This window comes from Tupaia chinensis, unplaced genomic scaffold (genome assembly GCF_000334495.1).
Source record: "Tupaia chinensis unplaced genomic scaffold, TupChi_1.0 Scaffold141490_1, whole genome shotgun sequence".
Lineage (NCBI taxonomy): Eukaryota > Metazoa > Chordata > Mammalia > Scandentia > Tupaiidae > Tupaia > Tupaia belangeri.
In genome coordinates, this window is record NW_006201352.1 from 1,887,319 (window position 1) to 1,909,554 (window position 22,236).

Here is a 22,236-nt window from a genome sequence, read left to right on the forward strand (position 1 = left end):
CCTTTGCTATGGTCGCTCCTTGGAAGGGCTCACCAGGCAGCTGGGAAAATTACACAGTCTTCGTTACTGTTCATTCCACATGGTACACGTCAGCCCTGCTGTATCCAGCCCTGCCTTGCTATTGGCTCTGTCTCCTTGGGCTCCTCACTCTCCTTTGTGATATCCCCTGTCCCTCTAAGCCTTTTTTGTTGTCCTTGCCATCTTTCCATCCTTGGGTGCTCACTCTCTGGCATTAATTCCTATAAAAAGCCTTCTCTGACAGTTTGTTCTCCCTCCCCTGCCCTGGCTGCCCCCAGATAAGGGAATCATTCAGAAGTCAGACCCTCACAGGTTCAAATCCTTGCCCTGCCCTCTAATGGCTTATTGAATTCTGGGCAAGTTAGTTAGTTAGATTCCTAATTACATTTGCAACTCAGGGCTAGGACTTTTTTTTGGTTTGTTTGTTTGTTTTTTTGAGAGGTTTTTGCTATAGGGTACATGCACTCGCCAGAAAGACAGAGAGAGACAGAGAGATAGAAAGCGGGAACTTACCCCCTAGGGGGATGGCCACACCACAATCCCTTCTCCTCCATTCTCCTCTCGGGATCTTGGGCACACACGCACACACTCCGGTGTGAGTTTAAGCCACCAGGTCCGGGACTCGAACCGCAGTTGGCTACATTGGAGTTCAGTGACATAGCCATTACGCTAACTCTTGGTCCTATCAGGGCTAGGACTTCCTTATGGTAAAGGAAGATGGACTTTATCCATATGGTTCATGTGGCAATTAGGTGAGATAGCCAATGATACAGTCGCTCAGAGTGAGGCCTGCATAAAGTGCTCAGTGCATGGGGGCTGTCATCATTGTAGTTAGGATTTCTTCACTACATCAGAGCCCATCTGCCTTAGTGTGGGTTTCCTCAGAAGCAGGCTCTGAGGCATGGATTTGAGAACAGGGAAGTGGAGAAGCAAAGACAATACGAGTAGGTGAGTTGAGAGGTGAGTCAGGGAAGTAAGGGCGGAAGAACCAGTGAAGGATGTGCTGTCAAGCATGCTACCCTAGTGTCTCACCTTGCCCAACAGACAGGGACCTGGAATACTGATACCCCAGTTCTCATTAGTCATGAGTTGAACATTGCTCCTGGGGACGTTGATTCCTGGCTTTGATGGCCTGCATGGGCAGCAAAGTAGCTTCTACTGGCAAGAGAGAATCCTTAGGCAAAGAAATGTAGGACTGGCAAATGGAAGTTGGGTGGGTGTATGCTGAAGTAAGGAGAGTGAGGGGCTTTAGGTGCATACAGACAGGGTCCGAAATAGTCACGCACACCGTGGAGTTGTGATCACTTGTACTCCTGATCGTTTTCTCCTGGGCTGTGAGCTCCCTGAGGGCAGCGCTGCTCCTTTTATCTCCCTCTGTCTGCAACTCCTCCAGCTCTTAGTGCGTGACCCATACTTCATGAAAATATTTAATGAATGATGAATGTGGTCCAACGCTTTGTTTTCATAGAGGCAGAGGTTGAGGGCTTAGCCAGAGCTTCTCTGCTAGTGAATATTTAGAACTGACTTGAATCCAGGTGCGAAAATGCAATGGAGGGTTGGCTTTCCTATTCTTTATTTATTTTTATTTTCTTAATTGCCAGAGAGCACATATGCTCACCTGAGAAAGAGAGAGAAAGAAGGCACCCCCAATGGGGCATGGTCATGATGTAATCTCTTTTTTTCCATTTCTCCCTATTATTAGTATTTGGGGCATACAAGTGCCCGCCATGGGACTGGGATTTGAACTACACGTGATCCATGTGGGATCTGGCTTCCTTACCACTAGACTATGGGGCCCGCCTTTTGTATGCATATATATATATATATATATCTATGTGTGTATATATACACACATACACATATATATATTTTGTATATATATGTATACATATATATGTTTTATATATGTATATATATATGTGCGTATATATATATATACACATATATTTATTTTATAAATTTATTTATTTTACATTCATTCATTGAACATCATCACAGCATACAAAATGTGATTTTTCATCTAGAATATACTGTATAGTGGCTTAATCATACATGTTATCATCAACAAATAATTTTCCATTTCTTGTTTCTTAAAAAATACTGTGTGTGTGTGTGTGTGTGTGTGTGTGTGTGTGCCCAAGATCCCTGTGTGTGTGTGTGTGTATCCCCTATTTTTAAAAATTTATTTATTTATTTATTTACAGTCATTCACTGTACATCAATACAGTATACAAAATGTGATCTTTCATCCAGTATACATTGTATATTGGTTCAATCAAGGATATTACCATACATGTTATCATCAACAAATATTTTTCTACTTCTTATTTCTTATATATTTTGCTTCCCCCCCTTGATTTCCTACCTTGTCCGACACTGTCTCTGGTATATACAGTTGTTTTCCGTGCCATTTTTTTCACATTTTATCAGTTCACTAAACATCTTAATTAATTTAAAGACTTTCAATATCAAACACAGCTGATATATATGTGTTTAAGAACATATGTCAGACTTTAGGCATAAACTTCAGTGAGTAAAGTGAACATACTATAAAGTAGCACCTCACTGGGGCTATATAGCTTACTGTAGTCATTAACTAGGTGTTAACTAAATGTATTTTTTAATACATTTTTAACTTCAAAAATGTTTTAGTTTTAATAGATAAAAATAAAAAAATGTGACGAGAAATTTACTTAAAACAAAGAAAAAGGTTAGGATTCAGTTCAAATCGTAGGTAGATTAACCTACCAACAGTTCAAGAGAAGACAAAAATCCTTAAATATGGAAATCAAAGCATGGAAGACAATCAGTAACGTTGGCCTGAATGTTCTCTCCTTTGGCTGTTGCTCAGGTATGTATCGTGCAGAAGCGAGACACTAAGAAAATGTATGCGATGAAGTACATGAACAAGCAGAAGTGCATCGAGAGGGACGAAGTCCGCAATGTCTTCCGGGAGCTGCAGATCATGCAGGGGCTGGAGCACCCTTTCCTCGTCAATCTGTGGTGAGTAATTCCGTTCTGAGCTCCAGCAAATCCCTAAATATGGAACCAAATGTAAATTTGACTCTGCTGGAAGGACTCTTCTGTGTTGTAAAGGCAAAGGAAAGACATTTTCTGGGCTCAAGTATCCTTAAATATTTTGTAGAGTACATTTTCTGATAAAATCTTTAAGCATATGCTTCATGTTAATTTTAATCTTTTCTCTTACCTGTTGAATCAGAATTGCAAATAGTTTTAGAAAGGTTTTGTAAATTTGAGAAAATATGTGGAATGTTAGAAGAGATGCCAAATACAGTCTACTAAGGGGAGTTCAACCTTTTAGAAAATCATACCCACAGTGTTGATGGCAAGAAGGGCCACCACAAGCTGGCGTTTTACTCCACTCCAGATGGCTGCCCGGGGTAGACATGACACTTTCCAAGCTCTGAATCCAGCCCACAGGCCTGCTATAATCCACATTTGAAAGCTTTTGTCCCCATCCCATTTCTGTCATTATCTCTGCTTCAAATTTGCGTCCTGGAAATACCACCCCGCCAATGGTTCCCTCCCTTTGTGCCTGTGCATGGAACATCTCTACTTCCTAAATCACTCATGTCCCCATCTCCTCCAGAGTACCCTGACCAAGCCTGCACATTCCTGGTAACCAGCTTAGGAAACTCTAGGGTCAAAAGCCTTTGCTGACCCCCAGGCTGGGTGAGGGCCCCTCACGGTCTCCATGACGGCCTATGGTTGACTCAGCACAACCTTTCCTACCATGAACCCAGATTCTTGGCTTACTAATCTGCTCTCACTGAGAAATTGCTTACTCCTTGAAAGCAAGGATTTTTTCTTGTTGCTCTGTTTCTGAGAGTCTAACACAGTGTCAGACATGTTGGAGGCACTTAGCAAATGTTTCCTAAGCTAGAAGGACAGCCTACTTGAGGAAACAAATTCTGACTGCTTCATTTAGCTGCTGAGTTGATTCATTGATTTTGAAAGCAACAAAAGCGAGCCTGGGTGAGGAAGTCTAGCTTTGCCCTTGTTCTTGACTGTCATCAGTAATTCTGAGTGCTCTTCATTCTCAGAAACTCTTTGAACATTGGGTGCTAGGAGAACATAGACTGTCCAGATGCCATAGATGCCAGCACTTCTACAGGAAAATATGAAACAAGTCTGAATAACTACTGAAAGTTTTTTTTTGAATCTGGGTAGTGACCCAAACATTTCTATTGTCTAGGGAAATAAACCCTTTCGTGTTTGCACTGCTATACAAAGAAATCTTTTTAAAGTAAAATGATCAGATAAACAGCATAAACTTATTGCAAAATACAGAAGATAAAATACATAAGAGGGGGACCAGCAGTTGGCATAATGGCTATGTCACTGGACTCCCATGTAGTCAACTGTGGTTGGAGTCCTGGACCCGGTGGCTTAAACTCACGCTGGGCACGTGTGCGTGCGGTGCCCAAGATCCCGAGAGGAGAGTGGAGGAGAAGGGATTGCGGCGTGACCATCCCCCCTGGGGGGTGATTTCTTGCTTTCTGTCTCTCCATCTCTCTCTGTCTTTCTGGCAAGCACACGTGCCCTATAGCAAAAACCTCTACCAAAAAAAGAAAAACACCTACATAAGAGTGCCAGCCAGGTGATGTGATTAAGGTGGCTAGATCCCACAGGGCCGACTGTGTGGTTCGAGCCCTGGACCCAATGGCTTGTGAGAGCACACCAGGAGTGTGCACGTGCTCAAAATCCCTAGAGGAGAGTGGAGAAAAAGGGATTGCAGTGTGGCTGTGGCCTGTGTGGGGTGATTTCTCACTTTCACTTGCTCTTTCTCCCTCTCTCTCCTTAGCAAGTGTATGTGCCCTACAACAAATTTAAAAAGAAACAACAATTCATTAATTAATTATGTAGAACACCATCACACACAAATTGCATTTTGGTGTGCAATTCTTTTTGTGCTCTTTTTTTTTTTTTTTTGAGAGGTTTTTCACTATAGGGCGTGTGCGCTCGCCAGACAGACAGAGAGAAACATAGAGACAGAAAGCGAGAAATCACCCCCCAGGGGGGATGGTCACGCCGCAATCCCTTCTCCTCCACTCTCCTCTCGGGATCTTGGGCACGCACGCACACACGCCCAGCGTGAGTTTTAAGCCACCAGGTCTGGGACGCGAACCGCGGTCGACTATGTGGGAGTCCAGCGACATAGCCATTACACTAACTGCTGGTCCCCTGTGTTCTTTTTCTTGTATAACAGTTTTGTATTCTGCTTTTTCAAATTAATAGTCTGGTAGGGGCACTCTCCCGTTATTACAGCAAACTCTTTTAAAATCGTTTTTAATGGCTATTAACGTTCCACTGTGGGAAAGTACAATAAGCTATCTAACCTTTATCCTTTTAGGATGGTTATCATTACTTTGACAATTTAAATATGGCCAAGATAAATATCTCTGAGCCTAAACTTTTCCAGAAGAGACTCCTGAGAGCGGACCAACGGGATCAGATGCATAACTGAGCTTGTGTGATACATAATACATGTTATTAAAGGAGGGAAATTGTGTCAGAAGAGCCACTGGGGCTGGGATTTGAACTGTAGTTGGCTGTGTGGAATCCAGATCCCGTAACCACTAGGCAACGGAGTTGGCCTTTAAGGTCTACTGTTTGATGTACTGCTTAAGGTTTCTAAGACACCAACGGATTAGTGAGAGACTCTTTACATGAAAGTGCTGGGTAAATAAGAACATTCTCTTCAAATGTTGGCTTCTACTGATGCTGGGAGTTGTACCCCAGCCGGGGTGGGTGCACAGGAAGGCGACGCGGGTGAGCAGGAATCAGACTAAGACCTCATGCCCTTTAGCATGTTCTCAGCCAACTACAGCCAGAGTAAACTCCAGACTGCAGCCCTGATGGCCAGAAGTCATGTGTATCTATTATATAAGGAGTTTTACAGGGGTAGGATGGGTGAGGGGAAATAAGTGAAGGATTTTACTCCAAAAGGTAAGGCATTCAAAGTATAGGAACAATAATCATAAAACATGACGTCTGTTTTGTTTAGGTATAAACAGTCATAATTTTTAGAATGAGGAAGTCCATTTTTTGGGTGTATCTTCTTCTTAGATCTTGATTACCAGGGAGGGTCTTTGGATGAGAGGGTTTCCAGGAATTTTTAGTCCCAGACCAGCTTGATCACTTTAGTCCAAGATTGACTTGAGAATTTTGAGCCTTGGGTCAGCTTTTGAGAACTTCAGCTTCAGGATAGGGTGGCAGTAATTACAAGAGCCTAGAAATAAATCCTGTCTGGTTTAGTAAAGACAAGGTTAGTATATACTAAAGTGAAATACGTATGTTATCTCTGGGGTAGTCTACAGCTAAGAGGGTGAGTCTATATAGGAAAGGAATGTGGTCTTGTGAGCAGCTTAATGACTGACCTAGAGGTTACTGTGTACTTGGGACCCTCCATTAGTAATCCCCAGTAGGAGAAGTGAATGTAGCATTCTTTATTGACGTTTTCCAGGAGGGTGGGATGAGTCTAATGGGAGTAACTCCTGTTCACAGTCGCCGCCCTACGCAGCTGCCGCCTTAGTGGATCCGCATTCTTTTAGGATTATTGTAAAAGTTATAGTAAGGCTGGGGGTGCCTTTATGGGGTACCGGGGTATGGCAATAAGGCCCATGGCAGAGAAACTGAGTGCAGGCCAGTACAGTAACACAATAGAGGTGAGGTCCAGAACTCGTAAAACTGTTGACCTTGCAAACAGTTCTCCTTAGCCGAGTCCTTGCTCTAGGCACGAGGGGCAGTTCTTTCATACTCAGCTTGTGTTAACTGCATGATCCCAGCATACTGACATTGTATTTTCAACCCAATTAAGTTGGAGTCACCTCTCAAACTCTCTGGGCTCAGTTTCTTCACTTGTTAATGAACATCGTAACACCCTGGTTACTCCTAGAATTTTTTTGGTACTTAACTGAAGAAAAAGAGATATGAAAGTATATTTCTTGTAAATGAAAATATTATTCACTATAAGACATTACAAATGTGCATGTATATATGTATGTATATACGTGTGTATGTTTATTATGATAGTAGATAGGTGATAGATATTGGGTCATTGGAAAAGTCATGATGCAGTTTGCATAGGAAAATATGTCATGACTTTTCCAATGACCCAACAGATTATAAATACATAGGTGATAGGTATATAAATGATAGATTAGACAGATAGACGGTAGATAGGTAATAAATAAATAAATGGATGATAGATGTAGATGACAGTTGATAGAAACATAATGGCCCTTCAAGCTCTAGGTTAAAAGGAAAGGGGTTATTGATCCATTATTCAGTAATGAGTACTTTACATACTATGTGTCAGGATTTATTTAGATTGTAGGAGAGAAAAATCTAAAATTACTTGAGCATGAAAGAAATTTCTTGACTTTTATAACTAAAAATGTCTTGAATTATAGCCTATTGGTTGCTCTCGCTGTTTTCCCCTGCCAGTTTTATTTTCAGAGCCACAAATTATACTGATTCCTGGCAGGTCCAGTTTTTCCTACTGGCTGAACAGCTTCAGCAGAGGCTGAAGGTCACAGCCCATGGTTGACCTCCCTTAGGTCACCTGCCCTTTCTTGACTCTGGGTAGGAGGGGAACAGGAGGTGGTCCCACATGTGTCTCATGATCAGATGGTGAGGGAAGGAAGTCCCCAGAGGGAACTTTGGAGCTGTTCCTGAAGAGAGCAAGAAGCCTGTGCTGTCCACGTGGTCAGTGCCTGCCCCTCATACGTTATACCTCTGTGCAGGAGCCTTCAGAACAGCCCTGCCCATTTCTCAGACACGGAAAGCAGGGCTCAAAGTAGGTCAGTGGACGTCTTGGAGGGGAGGAATCAAGGGGGAAAAAATGCAAAATATTTAACATACAAAAATGGAATATTATCTGTTGATAATAATGTGTTTGGTAATATCTTTGGACTAAAATGCAGTGTATTCATGGTGAAAAAATTCATTTTGTATGTTGTAAAGATATAGTGATTAAATGTAAACATATAAAAAAAAAAAAGGGGGAGGTCATTACTTTTCCTGAATCAACTGAATTGTGATTCAAACTAAGACCTTCCCATTGCCCCCTTATATTTTCAGTTCTTTTAGGGAAATGACCTTCACGTTGATTGGGTACTTGATATGTATCTTTTAAACTTCTTTATTCCTCCTAATAACTTCATTAATTTCCTACTATTATCTTTCTATTATTATCCCCATTTGACAGATGGGCAACTGAGTCACACCAGTAATAACAGAGGAGACGGATTTGAACCAAGCTGTCTACCTTCATAGCCCACACTTACAGCCCTTCTGCCACAGCTGCTGTGGTAGGCCCCCCTGCTAGCTCGTCATACCCCACCTCATGCCTACTGGGCTGCTCTTTGGCTGCCTCTCACACCCCTGCTGGAAGTGCACACTGTGTTAGGTTCATAAGGACAGCATGGTTTTATATTAATCCTGTTCTAGCTTTTCATCTCATTACATGGAGGGTAAATTATTGCGGACTTGGAAATCCTGAATGCACACCTTCTCATTATTCTTTTTGCTGACATGCTTTGTAACTGGCATAGGCAAAGGCCCAGCGTTGATTAGTTTTCATGACAACTTGCCTCTAAAGAATGATTTGTCCTCTCAAGCCTACAATGACCCAAGTTTAGTTGTCAAGTGTAATATTTTCCCCTGTTCTAAAACAAAGGTGTTTTGTTCTTTTGGGCTGAAGACAACCAAGGCAAAGGAGAAAGGGAAAGAAAAATCACACCCAGAGAATGAAGGTGGCATATTTTCAAGAGCCTTGGTAGAGTGGAAAGTGAAAGAGGAAGAGAGAGTAGGGGAAGTTTCAACACCCTGGCTTAAGGTCTTATATCCAGGTTTTTAATTCTAGCTCTGTCTCTTGCTGGCTATGAGTCTACTGTGGATGAAATTCCATCGCCCAAACTTACATGTTGGTTCCCTAACCTCCAATGTGGTATGCAGTCTATCCTCCATATCCATGTGTTTCATACACCCTGATTCAACCAATAGCAGATAAAGTAAATAAATAAACAAACAAATAAATAAATAAATAGATTGTATCTGTACTGACTATGAACACTTTTTTCTTGTCATTATTTCCCTAAACAATGCAGTGTAACAACTATTTACATAGCATTTATATTTTGTTAGGTATTTTGAGAAATCTAAGGATGACTTGAAGCATAGAGGGATGTGTGTAGGTTCTATGCAGTCACTATGCCATTTTTTTTTTTGGAGAGGTTTTTGCTATAGGGTGTGTGTGCTTGCCAGACAGACAGAGAGAGACAGAGAGACAGAATGAGAAATCACCCCCAGGAGGGATGGCCACGCCGCAATCCCTTCTCCTCCATTCTCCTCTCGGGATCTTGGGCACGCACGCACATGCGCCCGGTGTGAGTTTAAGCCACTGGGTCCAGGACGCGAACCGCGCTCGACTACGTGGAAGTGCAGTGACATAGCCGTTACGCTAACTGCTGGTCCCTCACTACTCCATTTTATATATAAGGGTTGTGAGCATCTGAAGATTTTGGAATCTGTGGCAGGGAGTCCTGGAAGGTAGGATCTTTAGGAAGCATTTCTAGCTAAGTGAGGTCATGTGGTGGAGCCTTGATCTAAAAGGATGGAGACGTTATAAGAACAGGAAGAGAATGAGATGTCATTTAGGACAGGGAGAAGGTTGCTTTCTGCAAACTAGGAAGATGGCCCTTCTCAGAACCTGACTGTGCTGGCACTCTGCTCTCAGAGACTTCCAGGCCCCAGAACTATGTGAAATAAGCTTCTGTTGTTCAAACAGCCCAGTCTGGTTTTTGTGTGATAGCCAACACTGGCTAATACAGGGCCTTGGGAGAGAGCTGATTCACCTGGGTCTCCGTTTGCTATCTGTGGAACTCAGTGAGAGGGTGATCATCATGCAGTGCTGTGCAAAGTTCCAGTGGGGTACCTGATGCGCGGCAAGCACCACGTGGTCTGGATGTGGTAACTGCGCCGTGGCAGGGTGGTCGCCGTCAATTATGTTCTTTGCACTGGTTCTTTGAGGCTGGCCTCTGGCTGGTTGAAGTCAAGTGGCGTCGGACTTCTAAGTGTGGTTCACCTGTTCACTCATTTTCCTCCAGCACAGGACATGGGGACATTCTGACTTTTGGAAGACATGTCCTGAGTTTTAGTACTAGACTGTTGTCCTGATTTAATGTTAGTGAGCAGTAGTTCATTCTTGTTTTCAGATTGTACTTCCAAAATCCATTCTACTTACCTAACTGGCTATATTTACTAGACTTACTGTTAAACATTTTATTTAATATTAGGCAAGGAGGCACTGGCCATTGTCTGCTGCCAGAACAGCTTTGAGAATAAGTATTTGGCAGGGTAGGATAAGAATTGATACCTGAATTGAGTTTAAGTTCCTCTTACAGCAAACATATGTTCCTAGCACCTCCTCTCAGTGTCAGTGGAAGGCGTAACTACGCTCGTGTCTATCGGCCACTCTAAGCCAGGAAAGAGCCACATAAATCAGCGACTAAATTTTCCATGTTGAGACCTTTGACTAAAATAAAACTATAGTATACTTAAAAGTGGAGCTGCTCTGGCTGAAGCAAAGAGTAGGGGAAGAAATTGAAGGAGGAGGAGAACAGAGCCTGGAAGCCACCCAGGGGAACCTTTGACAAAGATATAAGCCCTTGACAAGAAATTGCCAATGGCTGAGAGCATCATTTCCATAAAGGCAATCACCTTCGGTCTTGAATGTTGCTACAGTCTCCTAACTCATGTTTCAACATTCAGCCAGTTATCTTTCAGCAGACCCTATAGGCAGAGCTTATCAGAGTGTAAGTCTGAGCCTCTGCTTCTCTGTATGGAACTCCTCAGTGACTCCCCAAAGCCCTCAGAATAAATTCACAGCCTGGCTTCCGACACCGTGTCCAGCCTCATCTCCTGACACCCACCCCTGCTGCCATCTGGGTATATGTTTGCAGCCATTCCTCCTGATTTGTGCTACCTGATACATTTTGCTGTTTTTATCACTCTGGGCCTTTGTACATGCTGCTTTTTCCACCCCAAACACTGTCTCTCTTGTGTTCACAGGAGAACTTCTGCTCATTCTCTCGTAAGGAAATACTTTTTGGACTCTTGTTGGATCCTAAGCACTGTCTTATTTCTAAGCAACGAAGAGAACCCTACAGTGGCACATGCCTTCTTGGAGTTTGTAGTCCAGGCACCACCTTCTCCACCGAGCTTCCCAGGACTGCTCCCCACTCCACAGCAGGTGCTGCTTTCCCTGGACTGTTAACAGTGTAGGGCAGCTCTCTCGACCTCATCTGCTGTGTGTGTGTTTTCCCCATTAGCAGTGAGCAGCTTGGGGAAGGGGACTATGCCTTCTTTATCTCTGTGTCCCATCATTTGATGTTTAGTAAGTTAGCTTATTCAGTGTCCTTACGGGCCTGTGATATGCCAAATGATGTGGGAGGCATTGTGGGTAAACAATGGGCAGAGCTTGCAGGAGAGAGAAGACAGTACGCTGACAGTGGCTCATGCTCTCCTGCTTTCTTCCCTCCATCTAGAGTAGTCTCCGTCCTTTGGTGTCCTGCGTAACTTTAAGAAATATAGAGATACCAAGCATCCACCATGCCCTCAGGGTCAGCTGATGGCCTGGTCCATCCCTTACACACAAAGATGGAGAATGTTGATGGAGGTTTTTCCAACTCCAGTTAATAACGTCTTATTTAACCTCCTGGGACATTTTTATCACCATGGTAACTCCCATAATAAAGGAACAAGTGGCAGCGCTGGCTTGTCAAAGATCCTTTTCTAATCCTTTACTTTCTAGGATTTGTAGCATCACTGGTAGCTTAAGCTGGTACTATAAAAAAGCCAAATTTTCACAAGTGTATTTGTATATGGCATGTGTTTGTTATTCTTTTGTTGTTGTTAGAGAGATTTTTTTGCTATCGAGTGGGTGCACTCACCAGAGGGAGGGGGAAAGAGACAGAGAGGCAAAAAGAGAGAAGTCACCTCTCAGGCATGATGGCCATGCCAGAATACCTTCTCCTTCATTCTCCTCTCAGGATTTTGGGCACACACAGACATGTGCCCAGTGTGAGTTTTAAGCTGCAGAGTCCGAGACTCGAACTGAGATTGACTATGTGGGAGTCCAGCCACATAACCATTACACCATCTGCTGGAACCAGGTTTGTTCTTCTTAAGAGGGCAGGGCTGGGGGCTGCAAGTGTGGGTTACAAGATGTACCAGGATGCACTGTGTTGTTCAAGGACCAACACCCAGCAGCAGAAAGGGCTGTGTGAAGATCCAAGAGCCACACTATGTAAACACAGGGCTCCACAGGCCTGGGTGATTGTCCCTGCTGAGTTGTAGGCAATTCTTGTGGATGAGCAGGGAAGTCCAACAGTCAGTCAGGGAGGCCATGGGTTTTGTCCACGATCAGGTGGAAGAGCTGGGACTCCCTAACCCTGTCAGCCATCTTTGAGGTGCTCTGCTTTCCCCACTGTCTGCCACAACACATCTTCTTGTGTCTATTTTCTGACTCCTAATGCTTTCCCTTGTATTTTTCTGTAACTAGAACTCTCCTTGGTCCATGGGAAATTATTAATTTTATCCCACACTTATTCCATCTTAGTAACAGTACCGTGTATTGATCACCCACTATGATCATATTTTATTTTGACTAAGCCTCAGTACCTCTTGCAAGGTGGTTATTGCTATCTCTTGTTCACAGTTGAAGAAGTTGAATACTTCTTCAGAAGTTGAGTTATTAGTGCAAGATTACATACACAGCTAACCAGAGACAGCACTGGGGTTAGAAGCAATGGGGGTGCCGTGAATCCTCTGTAGCCAACTCTGCCATGGCGAGGGGTGAGGGACAAGCCCTGATTTGTGACATTTACTGGTTTCTGTGGTGTAAATCAGTTCCCAAACTTTTGCCACTAGGCACTGGTTTGGTGGGAGACAATTTGTTCATGGACTGAGGTTAGAGGTGGTGGTATCAGGATGGTTCAAGTGCATTGCATTTATTATCACTTTATTTCCGTTACTACACTGCAGTAAATAAGGACATAATTGTACAAATCACCACAATGAAGAATCAATGGATTCCTGAGCTTGTTTCCTTGCAACTAGACAGTCCCATCTGGGGGCTTCTATGAGAATTTAATGCGGCCACTGATCTGGCAGGAGGTGGCGCTCAGGTGATAATGTAAGAGATGGGGAGCAGTTATATATACAGATGAAGCTTCACAGCTTACTCGCCACTCACCTTCCACAGTTCGGACCCATTCCTAACAGGCCATGGACTGGTACCAAGAGTTGGGGATCCCTGTGTAAAAAGTTCCCACTGTGGGACCAGCAGTTAGCATAATGGCTATGTCGCTGGACTCCCATGTAGTCTACCACGGTTCAAATCCCGGACCCGGTGGCTTAAAATCACACCAGGCGCATGTGCGTGTGTGCCCAAGATCCCGAGAGGAGAATGGAGGAGAAGGGATTGTGGCGTGGCCATCCCCCCTGGGGGGAGATTTCTCACTTTCTGTCTCTCTGTCTCTCTCTGTCTTTCTGGTGAGTGCACACGCCCTATAGCAAAAACCTCTCCAAAAAAAAAAAAAAAAAGTTCCCTCTGTATTTGCTTTCTAACCAATAACATAAGCTCAGCCAAATCGCAGCATTTCTGAAAATCTAGCACTGATTCTTGTGAGCCAACTCCAGAACAACCCTACTAGGCCCAGCTCTAATAGCAGTGCCTATGCTCTCTCCAAAACCAGCTTCTATGAGTTGTGAATCATAGCAAGATGAGTAAGTGATGGGCCAGGCTCTACCCTCAAGGACAAAAATGCTTTACTGGATAAAAAAGAGAAATGTGGTGAGTTGTATACTTGACAGAGTAGTAAATGTGGAAAATAATCTGTTGTCTTCCTAAGTCTGTATCTTTGGAAAGTCTTAGTCTCCTCATCTGTAAGATAGGGATCATTTCTTCCTCCCTTCCATGCTTTTTTGGGTTCCTATCAAATGAGAGCCAGTGGGGCCTGTGGGCATTTTAATTTGTTAGAGAGATGCACATTATCATGCTTCCTTCTGAGAAAACCTGAAGTATGAATAGTAACCTGTAAATTTTCTGGACAGTGTATGTGCATAAAATCACTAGTGGGAGGCAGTGAATATGCAGGTAAAAGCCTGTGGATGCTCAAAGACCAAGCAACTTTATGTTAAGCTCAGAGTCCAAAGAGCCACAGAAATCGCATTAGAATGTAATATGTTTTTATGGGAAGTATTCACCTGTGGTAGTGAGCTTAATTAAGCTGGGAACTGTGGTGCCCCGATTCTCATGTTTTCTAGGCACTCTCTCCATGTTCCTCCCACATCGAAACATGCCCTCGTCTCCACCCCACCCCTGCAGTTGTTGCACACACTGTTGTCTCTGCCTTGGATGTTTTTCACTGGACGTCTGCAAGGTAGACCCTTGCGCTTTCCTTCAGATCTTTATGGAATGTTACTTTCATTTGAGGTATTTCTCTGGGCACTCAATTAAAAATTTTAAGCTTTCTTATCTTGGCAGCCCCTAATCCACTTCCTATGTGATAACATTTTTCACCTGACAACACACAACATATTTCCTTATTCATCTTGTTTATTTTATGTATACTCATCTCCTCACCTACACACACACACACACACACACACACACACATATGTGTCTTTCTATGAGGGTGAGCATGGTCATCTACGTTTTTTAAAAAAACTGTATTATCATTATTATTATTGTTATTATTTAGGACAGATTCAGGATCACAGCAAAATTAAGAGGAAGGTGAGGAGATTTCCAATCTACTCCATGAGCCAAACATGCAGAAGCCCCCACCCTCACCCCCTACATTTGTTGCAGTATGTAGAGCCTCCACAACATTATCATCACCTACAACCCTTGGTCTACATTGGGGTTAACTTCTGGTGTTGTACAATCTCTGGGTTTGGACAGATCTATAATGGGATATAACCACAATTCTATTAGGTTGTCAGGAAAGTCATGGCGTGTTTTTCTATGCAAAAATACATCACGACTTTCCCAATCGTATCATGTAGAGTGGGTTCACTGTCCTAAAGATCCCTATGTTCCAACTATTCATGTGTTCCTCTTCCCACCCCTGCTGTTTCTCTAGGAAGACAGAACCAGCAGGATATCTAAGGGGGGGGGGTATTAGGAGAAACAGTTCACACAATTATAGCAGCTGAGAAGTCACACAGAAAGCCGGCTGTAAACTGGAGCTCCTGGATCCTGGTAGCACGTCTCAGTCCCAGCCTGGGGGCCTCCAAGGCACAGAAGCCAATGATGTAACGCAAAGGCTGAGAGCCTGAGAACCTGCTGTAAATCCTGGAGTCTGAAGCAGACGAGCCTTGAGTTCTGGTGTTTGAGGCAGTAGAAGTCTATCTTGTTCTCTCACGAGATACCCATTTGTTTTCTGTGTTCATTCTCTCCAATTCCCTTGTTTGGGTAGTTCCTGCCACATCAAGCGTAGATCTTTTACATCTAGCCTGCTCCGACTCTCATGTTAATCTCTTCTGGAAACAACCCATGGAATCCATGGACACAGGCAGACTAATGCTTTATCGAGTTTGTAGATATTGCTTAGTTCAGACAAGTTGACAGCCAGAACTAACCATCATACCTGGCAACTCTGACCCTTTTCTGCCTCCATAGTTTTGTCTTATTCAGAACGCCATAGAGTTGGAATCATATGGTGCGTAGCCTCTTAGCTTCTTTTACTTGGTAACAAGCATTTAAGTTTCTTCCATGTCTTTTTATGGCTCGATCATTGAATTCTTTTTAGTGCCGAATAATATTCCATTTTCTGTATGTATCACAGGTTATCTTCTCTCCTACTGAAAGACATCTTGTTGCTTCCAAGTTTTCATAGTTATTTATAAATTGCTATAAAAATTCATGCATGAGCTTTTCTGTGGACATAAATTTTCAGCTTCTTTGGGTAAATACCAAAGGGTGTAATTGCTATGTCTTATGGTAAGAGTATTTTTAGTTTTGTAAGGAACAGCCAGACTGTCTTCCGAGGTGGTTGCACAATTTTGGATTGTCACTTGCAGTGAATGAGAGTTCCTGTTGTGCACCTCTCTGTCAGCATTAGGTATTGTTAGTGTTCTGGATTTCAGTCATTCTAATAGCTACAGAGCGGTAGCTCGTTAATGTTTTAATTTGCATGTTTTCTGCATTGTCACTACTCCATTCTCAGCACTCAGACCATGTCTGGCATCTAGTAGATGCACAGTAGGTACATGTTGAATGAATGAATGTTCTCCCCCCTCCCCACAAACCATATGCAGAGAGCTATAGGTGGCCAGCATCACTTGCACTGACCCACAAAGAACTAGAAATGAAAATTGAAATGTAACTCTTTAGTTCTCTATACCCAATGTAAATTACTTCATGGACCTGCGCATTGACGAAAAAGTGAAATTTCGACCCCATATTTCTGAATCTGAGTAAGTCGTGAAGCTAAGGAAGGAATCTAATCTTTTTATGTGCTGGGTAATGGTGGGGATGTGTCTCGTAGCTCACATTTATTAAGCATTTAGTGGATGCACGGCATGTACAACACTTCGCATGCCTCATCTCATTCATGCTCCACCAGGGCCCTATCAGGTGGGGGCTTTCTCTTCTCCATTTTGCAAAGGAGAATTGGGCCCAAGCACATCCTACTTTGAGAGGCAGAGATGAATGAGTCAGACTACATAATTAAATCAAAAGTACAGACTTAATGAAAATAAATCACAACTTGTAAAACCAAAGGCATCACGTGGATGGTTAAAGAAAAATATCCTATTCTAAACCATATTAACTGCTGTGCCTGCAGGCAGTGACAGCAGGGGACTGGAGGGATAAAAGAGAATGGCACATGCTCCCCAATCCCACAGACCTCTCCAGGAAGCCAAGGGCGATGTCAAGACACATGCCCAATGATAGTGACACATCAAAACAGAATGTAGTAAATGCTCTGAAGGAAGCATGCTTCACTGATCAGTGGTCACTTGTTCTTCTGTAGCAGAGAGCAGTCTGCAAAGCAGGCGGTGAATGACAGCATCAGTTTAAGGGCCACATACAAGGTCCTAAGTCCAGAATGATGACATTTCTTAGAAAACCCTTCACACAAGAACATTGTGGGGCATTTTTCATGCTATTGAACTCCCAGAGAGACTCCTGCTGTGTTAAACACCAGGGGGCACCACCACATGGTCACATTGGTGTACAGCACAGTCGCCTGGTCCTCAGGGCCCTAGAGAGCAAGGTCAAGCCTTTTTTTGGCCACAGTACTAATAATGATTTGCTAATAAAAACCCGGTAGTAGGTATGCTATATTTAGAAGACATATGTTCCAGGTTGCTCTGAATTCACAGCATACACACACACACACACACACACACACACACACACACACACTGTAGAAAGTAAAGTCCTAAGCAAAATTATGACCCTGTCTCATGAAGCAGAGGTTTAGACATTTTGTTACAATGATCACAATAGTATACTATTTTTAATTATTGAAGAATGTTTTCTACCTTTATCAAAGTATGATTGACAAACATTGCATAAATTTAAGGGATACATACAATGTGATGATTTTACATATATATATGATTTTATATGTATATATATCCATATATATGATTTTACATGTATATATACATACACACACACACACACACACACACACACACCTTGTAAAATGATTACCATAGTCAAGCAAATTAACATACCCGTTGCCTTTGCATGGCTTTGTTTTGGCGTTTTGTTTTGTTTTGTTTTTTAGAATATGTAAGTTCTACTCTCTTCATAAATTTCAAGTATGCAACACATTATTATTAGCTATAGTCACCATGCTGTGCATTAGATTCCCAGAACTTAATTCATCTTTTAAAAAACTATTACTTATAACTTCTCCTTCCGGACCCAAAAAGTAGACAGGACAGGCAAATCACAGGCCCTTTCATAAGCCATCTACATCCAAGATATGTCCTGCTCCTTTCAGGAACTAGGGCAAGTGAAGATATTCTGCTCTAGTTTCTCCCTCCAGACCCAAGAAGCCTCCACACACTGATTGTCTAGACAGTGTTAGGTGTATAATAGCCAAACATCTGAATAGACTGCAGAGTGAGCAGCAGGGAGAGGGATGGAGCTGCAGAGAGAGTGCAGCTTTTCTCCTCCGGCATGCCTCTGAACTCTCTATTGAAACCCTGCAGCTTAGTCCAGGTGCATCTGTTCTCTAGAAAAGGGGAGGTCTTTGTAATACCCAGTTACAATGACAAAAGTGCAGGTTGTTTGGTGAGCCTTAGGGAAACAGAACTGCAGAGAGATTGTGGATTATCTCCTCCTATAAGCCTCTGAACACTCAGACTTACCTCCAAGAAAATAGGAAGAAACATAATTTACCAGATGAACAGAAAGCACTGCAGGGGCACAAGAAATATGAGAAACCAAGAAAATATCTCTCCCCAAGGAAAAAGAACAACCCTTATCATCCACAGATAGTACAATGGAACTTGTAGAAATGTCAGATGAAGAATTCAGAATATTTATAGTGACAAAACTAATCGAGATACAAAAGAAGAGAGACAGCAAACTCCAAGAGATGCAAGAGAAAAGAGACAATGAATTCCAGGAGGTGAGGAAGTCCTTGCACGATTTGAAAGAATAAATACACACCATAAAAAAGAATCAAATGGAACTGTCAGAGATGAAGGCTGTAATACAGGAAATGAAAACCTCCCTCAAAAGTACTCAAAGTAGATTAGACCATGCAGAAAGTCAAATCTCAGATGTAGAAGACAAAAACTCTGACCTAGAAAAAATTACCAAAAAGACTGAGAAAATAACTCCCCCAAATGAGAATAATGTACAAAAAAAATCATATACCATTAAACATCAAAATATCTGAACAATCTGTATCCCAGAAGGTGAAAAAATTAATAAAGGCATTGATAAGTTATTCCATGACATCCTGGAAGAAAACTTTCCAAACCTAGAGAGGCATTCAAAGATCTAGATCCAAGAAGTACAAAGGACCCCAAGTAAATTCAACCCAAGAAGATCTTCTCCAAGGCACATCATAGCCAGATTGACCAAAGCCACAGACAGAGTTAAGATACTAAAATTGGCAAGAGAGAAATGTCAAGTTACTTAGAAAGGATATTCCATCAGGCTAACAGCAGATTTCTCATCAGAAACAATGCAAGCAAAGAATGGGAAAATACATTCAAAGTGTTAAGTGAAAAACAATTTCAACCAAGAATACTATACCCAGCAAGATTATCCTCCATATGGGAAGAAAAGACAAAAACATTCTCAAATAAACAAAACCTGAAAGAATTTACCAACACCATACTAGCTCTACAAGAAGTTCAGAAGGGAGTGCTTTACCAGGAAAACTAAAGACAGACACACAGAAATAAGAGAACAAAAAAACAACTAAGAAAATGTACAACTTAGGGAACCTGCAGTTGGCGTAATGGCTATGTCCCTGGACTCCCACGTAGTCGACCGCGGTTCGTGTCCCGGACCCGGTGGCTTAAAACTCACGCCGGGCACGTGTGCGTGTGTGCCCAAGATCCCGAGAGGAGAATGGAGGAGAAGGGATTGCAGCATGACCATCCCCCCTGGGGGGTGATTTCTCGCTTTCTGTCTCTATGTCTCTCTCTGTCTGTCTGGCAAGCGCACGCGCCCTGTAGCGAAAACCTCTCCCCCCCCCCAAAAAAAAAGAAAATGTACAACTTATTGGTAGGGACAAGACTGAAAATATCAATAATAATATTGAATGTTAACTTCCAGAATTTAAATGAAAAGATCAAAACAACAGTAACACTGCAAATTCAACAGGAGATTAATTACATGATATTGAACTGGTGAAATAAAATTTTATGACTTTTGACTGAAATATTACTGATTTTCTTCTATGCTTGTTTTCCAGATTTAAGGATTTTTGTCTTCTTTCAAACTATTGATAGGTTCAGCAATTTGTTAATTTTTTTTAATTGAAACATAAACTTTTCTCCCTTCTTGATCCCTCTGCAATTGTAAAAATATCTGTGAGTATTCTTATTTTGTGGCAGAATGGTTATTTGCCTAAGTTCAGTAATACCTGTTTCTTTGCATCAGAAATTGGAAATATTGGTTATTTCCAGAACTTTGAATGAAATGCTCTATCTAAAGATTTAACGAAATGCTCTATCTAAAGATTTAACCAGAAAGCTAAGGAACTAAGGTAAATCTCAAGAAACTCAACAGAAGTTCTTGGAAAGATTTCCTGGTAATATAAACGGTTCTGCCTGGCTGGTAAGAAGAGAATGTCACTTCTTGACAGGCTCAAAAAACTTTCAAATACAAGTTCTTAAAGGCACAATCAGATGGTGAGTTCTTGACTTCACTCAGTAGCCTTGGGAGGCTTTTTAAATTAGAGTCTAATCTGAAGTTCCTTATAAAAGGTTCCAGCAGAGCCACCTAAATAAATTAGTATTCTTATGGGGCTTTGTGCAAACAACAGACCAAATTGAGACTAATCTTTTTTTTTTTTTTTTTGCAAATAAGTTAATTTATGCCTCTCTTTGGTAAAAGGGAAAATAGAGAAAAAAAATGTTTCTGAAGAAAATTACTGTCCACTTGTTACTAGATTTTAGTTCTGTCCATATCTGTTTTTTGAGTTTTTAGTATCTACCTACTGTTTGAACAGAATCCTAACTTTTTTCCTAGCTTTAAGTCTTAATCAAATTTTTCTTAGCATTTTTTATTTTGATTTATTAGAGTTAAAACTGCTTTTCTTGAAATTAAAAAAAATACCTACTTAATGACCACAGTAAACTATATAGTCTCAGCTAGGTGCTCATTCTACTCACTGAATTTTATGCCTAAAGTCAGAAATGTATTCATAAATATGTTTATATGAGTTTCACTTGCTATTGAAAGTATTTATATGAATTAAGATCTTTCATGAATCTATAAAATGTGGGAAAAAAAAAGGGGGAAACACCATGAGGGGAAGAAAAAGAGCTATTTACATAAAAAGAATACTGCCATGTAGGTCAGATAGAACAAGTTTTCTATTTGAATTATCAAAAAACAATAATGTATATGAGTACATTTTTGACTGAACTGATCTGTTGTGTATTTGTGATGGTAAAATTCATTTGGTATGCTTTAATGATGCACGGTAATAGAATGTAATAAATAAATAAGTAAAAAGAAAAAAGTATTACTTATTTAATCCTATTTATTATTATTATTTAATTTGCTATAAAACACATGTGCTTACCAGAGAGAGACAGAGAGAAGAGAGAGAGAGAGAGAGAGAGAGAAAGAACAAGTCACCAGGTTTGTGATTTTATTCACCATTGGCCATGTAGGTGTCCAGTGCCTTAACCATCACATGACCTGGTGGGCCCAAACTTATTCTTTTTATAGCTGAAAGTTAAAGTTTTCCTTTAACCAACGCTCCCCACCCCCATTTTTCCTTCCCATACAGACAACCTCCTTTTTTATCTCTACTTTTATGAGCTTGACCTTTTTAGGCCCACACATAAGTGGAAGTGCCTAGATCCAGCCTTTGAATCTTCTCCTCCTGCTCTCAACTCCCAAGGTTGGTCCTCGGTACACCACCATCACCTCCCCTCCCTTGTCACCCCTGAAGATGAATCCATAACGACTGGCTTTTCCTCCCTGGAGGAAGGAGGGAAAAGACTGGGATAACAAGGTAACAGGTATGGGGCCATCATTTCCCAGAGTCTGTGGGCCACTGTCCCCTCATTGCTTCTTTTTTTAAACTTTTTTTTTTTTTTTTGGAGAGATTTTTGCTATAGGACACGTGTACTCGCCAGACAGACAGAGAGATACAGAGAGATAGAAAGCGAGAAATCACCCCCCAGGGGGAGATGGCCATGCCGCAAACCCTTCTCCTCCATTCTCCTCTTGGGATCTTGGGCATGCACGCACACACGCCCAGCGTGAGTTTAAGCCACCAGGTCCGGGACTCGAACCGTGGTCGACTATGTGGGAATCCAGTGACATGGCCATTACGCTAACTGCTGGTACCCCCTCATTGCTTCTTGACCCCTTAGTTGAGCCAGACATTCTTTGAACCAGCAAAGATTCTTGTTCTGTGCTGGTATCACTTCCCTCTGCAAGAGAGGGCTTCATCTCTTTCC

The 22,236-nt window shown here is 42.0% G+C and overlaps 1 protein-coding gene across 1 annotated transcript in view; it reads left to right on the forward strand.

The window, feature by feature from the left end:
- The first annotated feature begins 2,875 nt into the window (after positions 1-2,875).
- STK32B (serine/threonine kinase 32B) overlaps positions 2,876-22,236 on the forward strand; it is a 429,527-nt gene continuing 410,166 nt past the window's right edge. Inside the window, exon 1 of the mRNA XM_027766208.1 lies at positions 2,876-3,021. Coding sequence (XP_027622009.1) covers positions 2,903-3,021 — 119 coding nt within the window. The 5' untranslated portion in view covers positions 2,876-2,902. The remainder of the gene's footprint in view (positions 3,022-22,236) is intronic.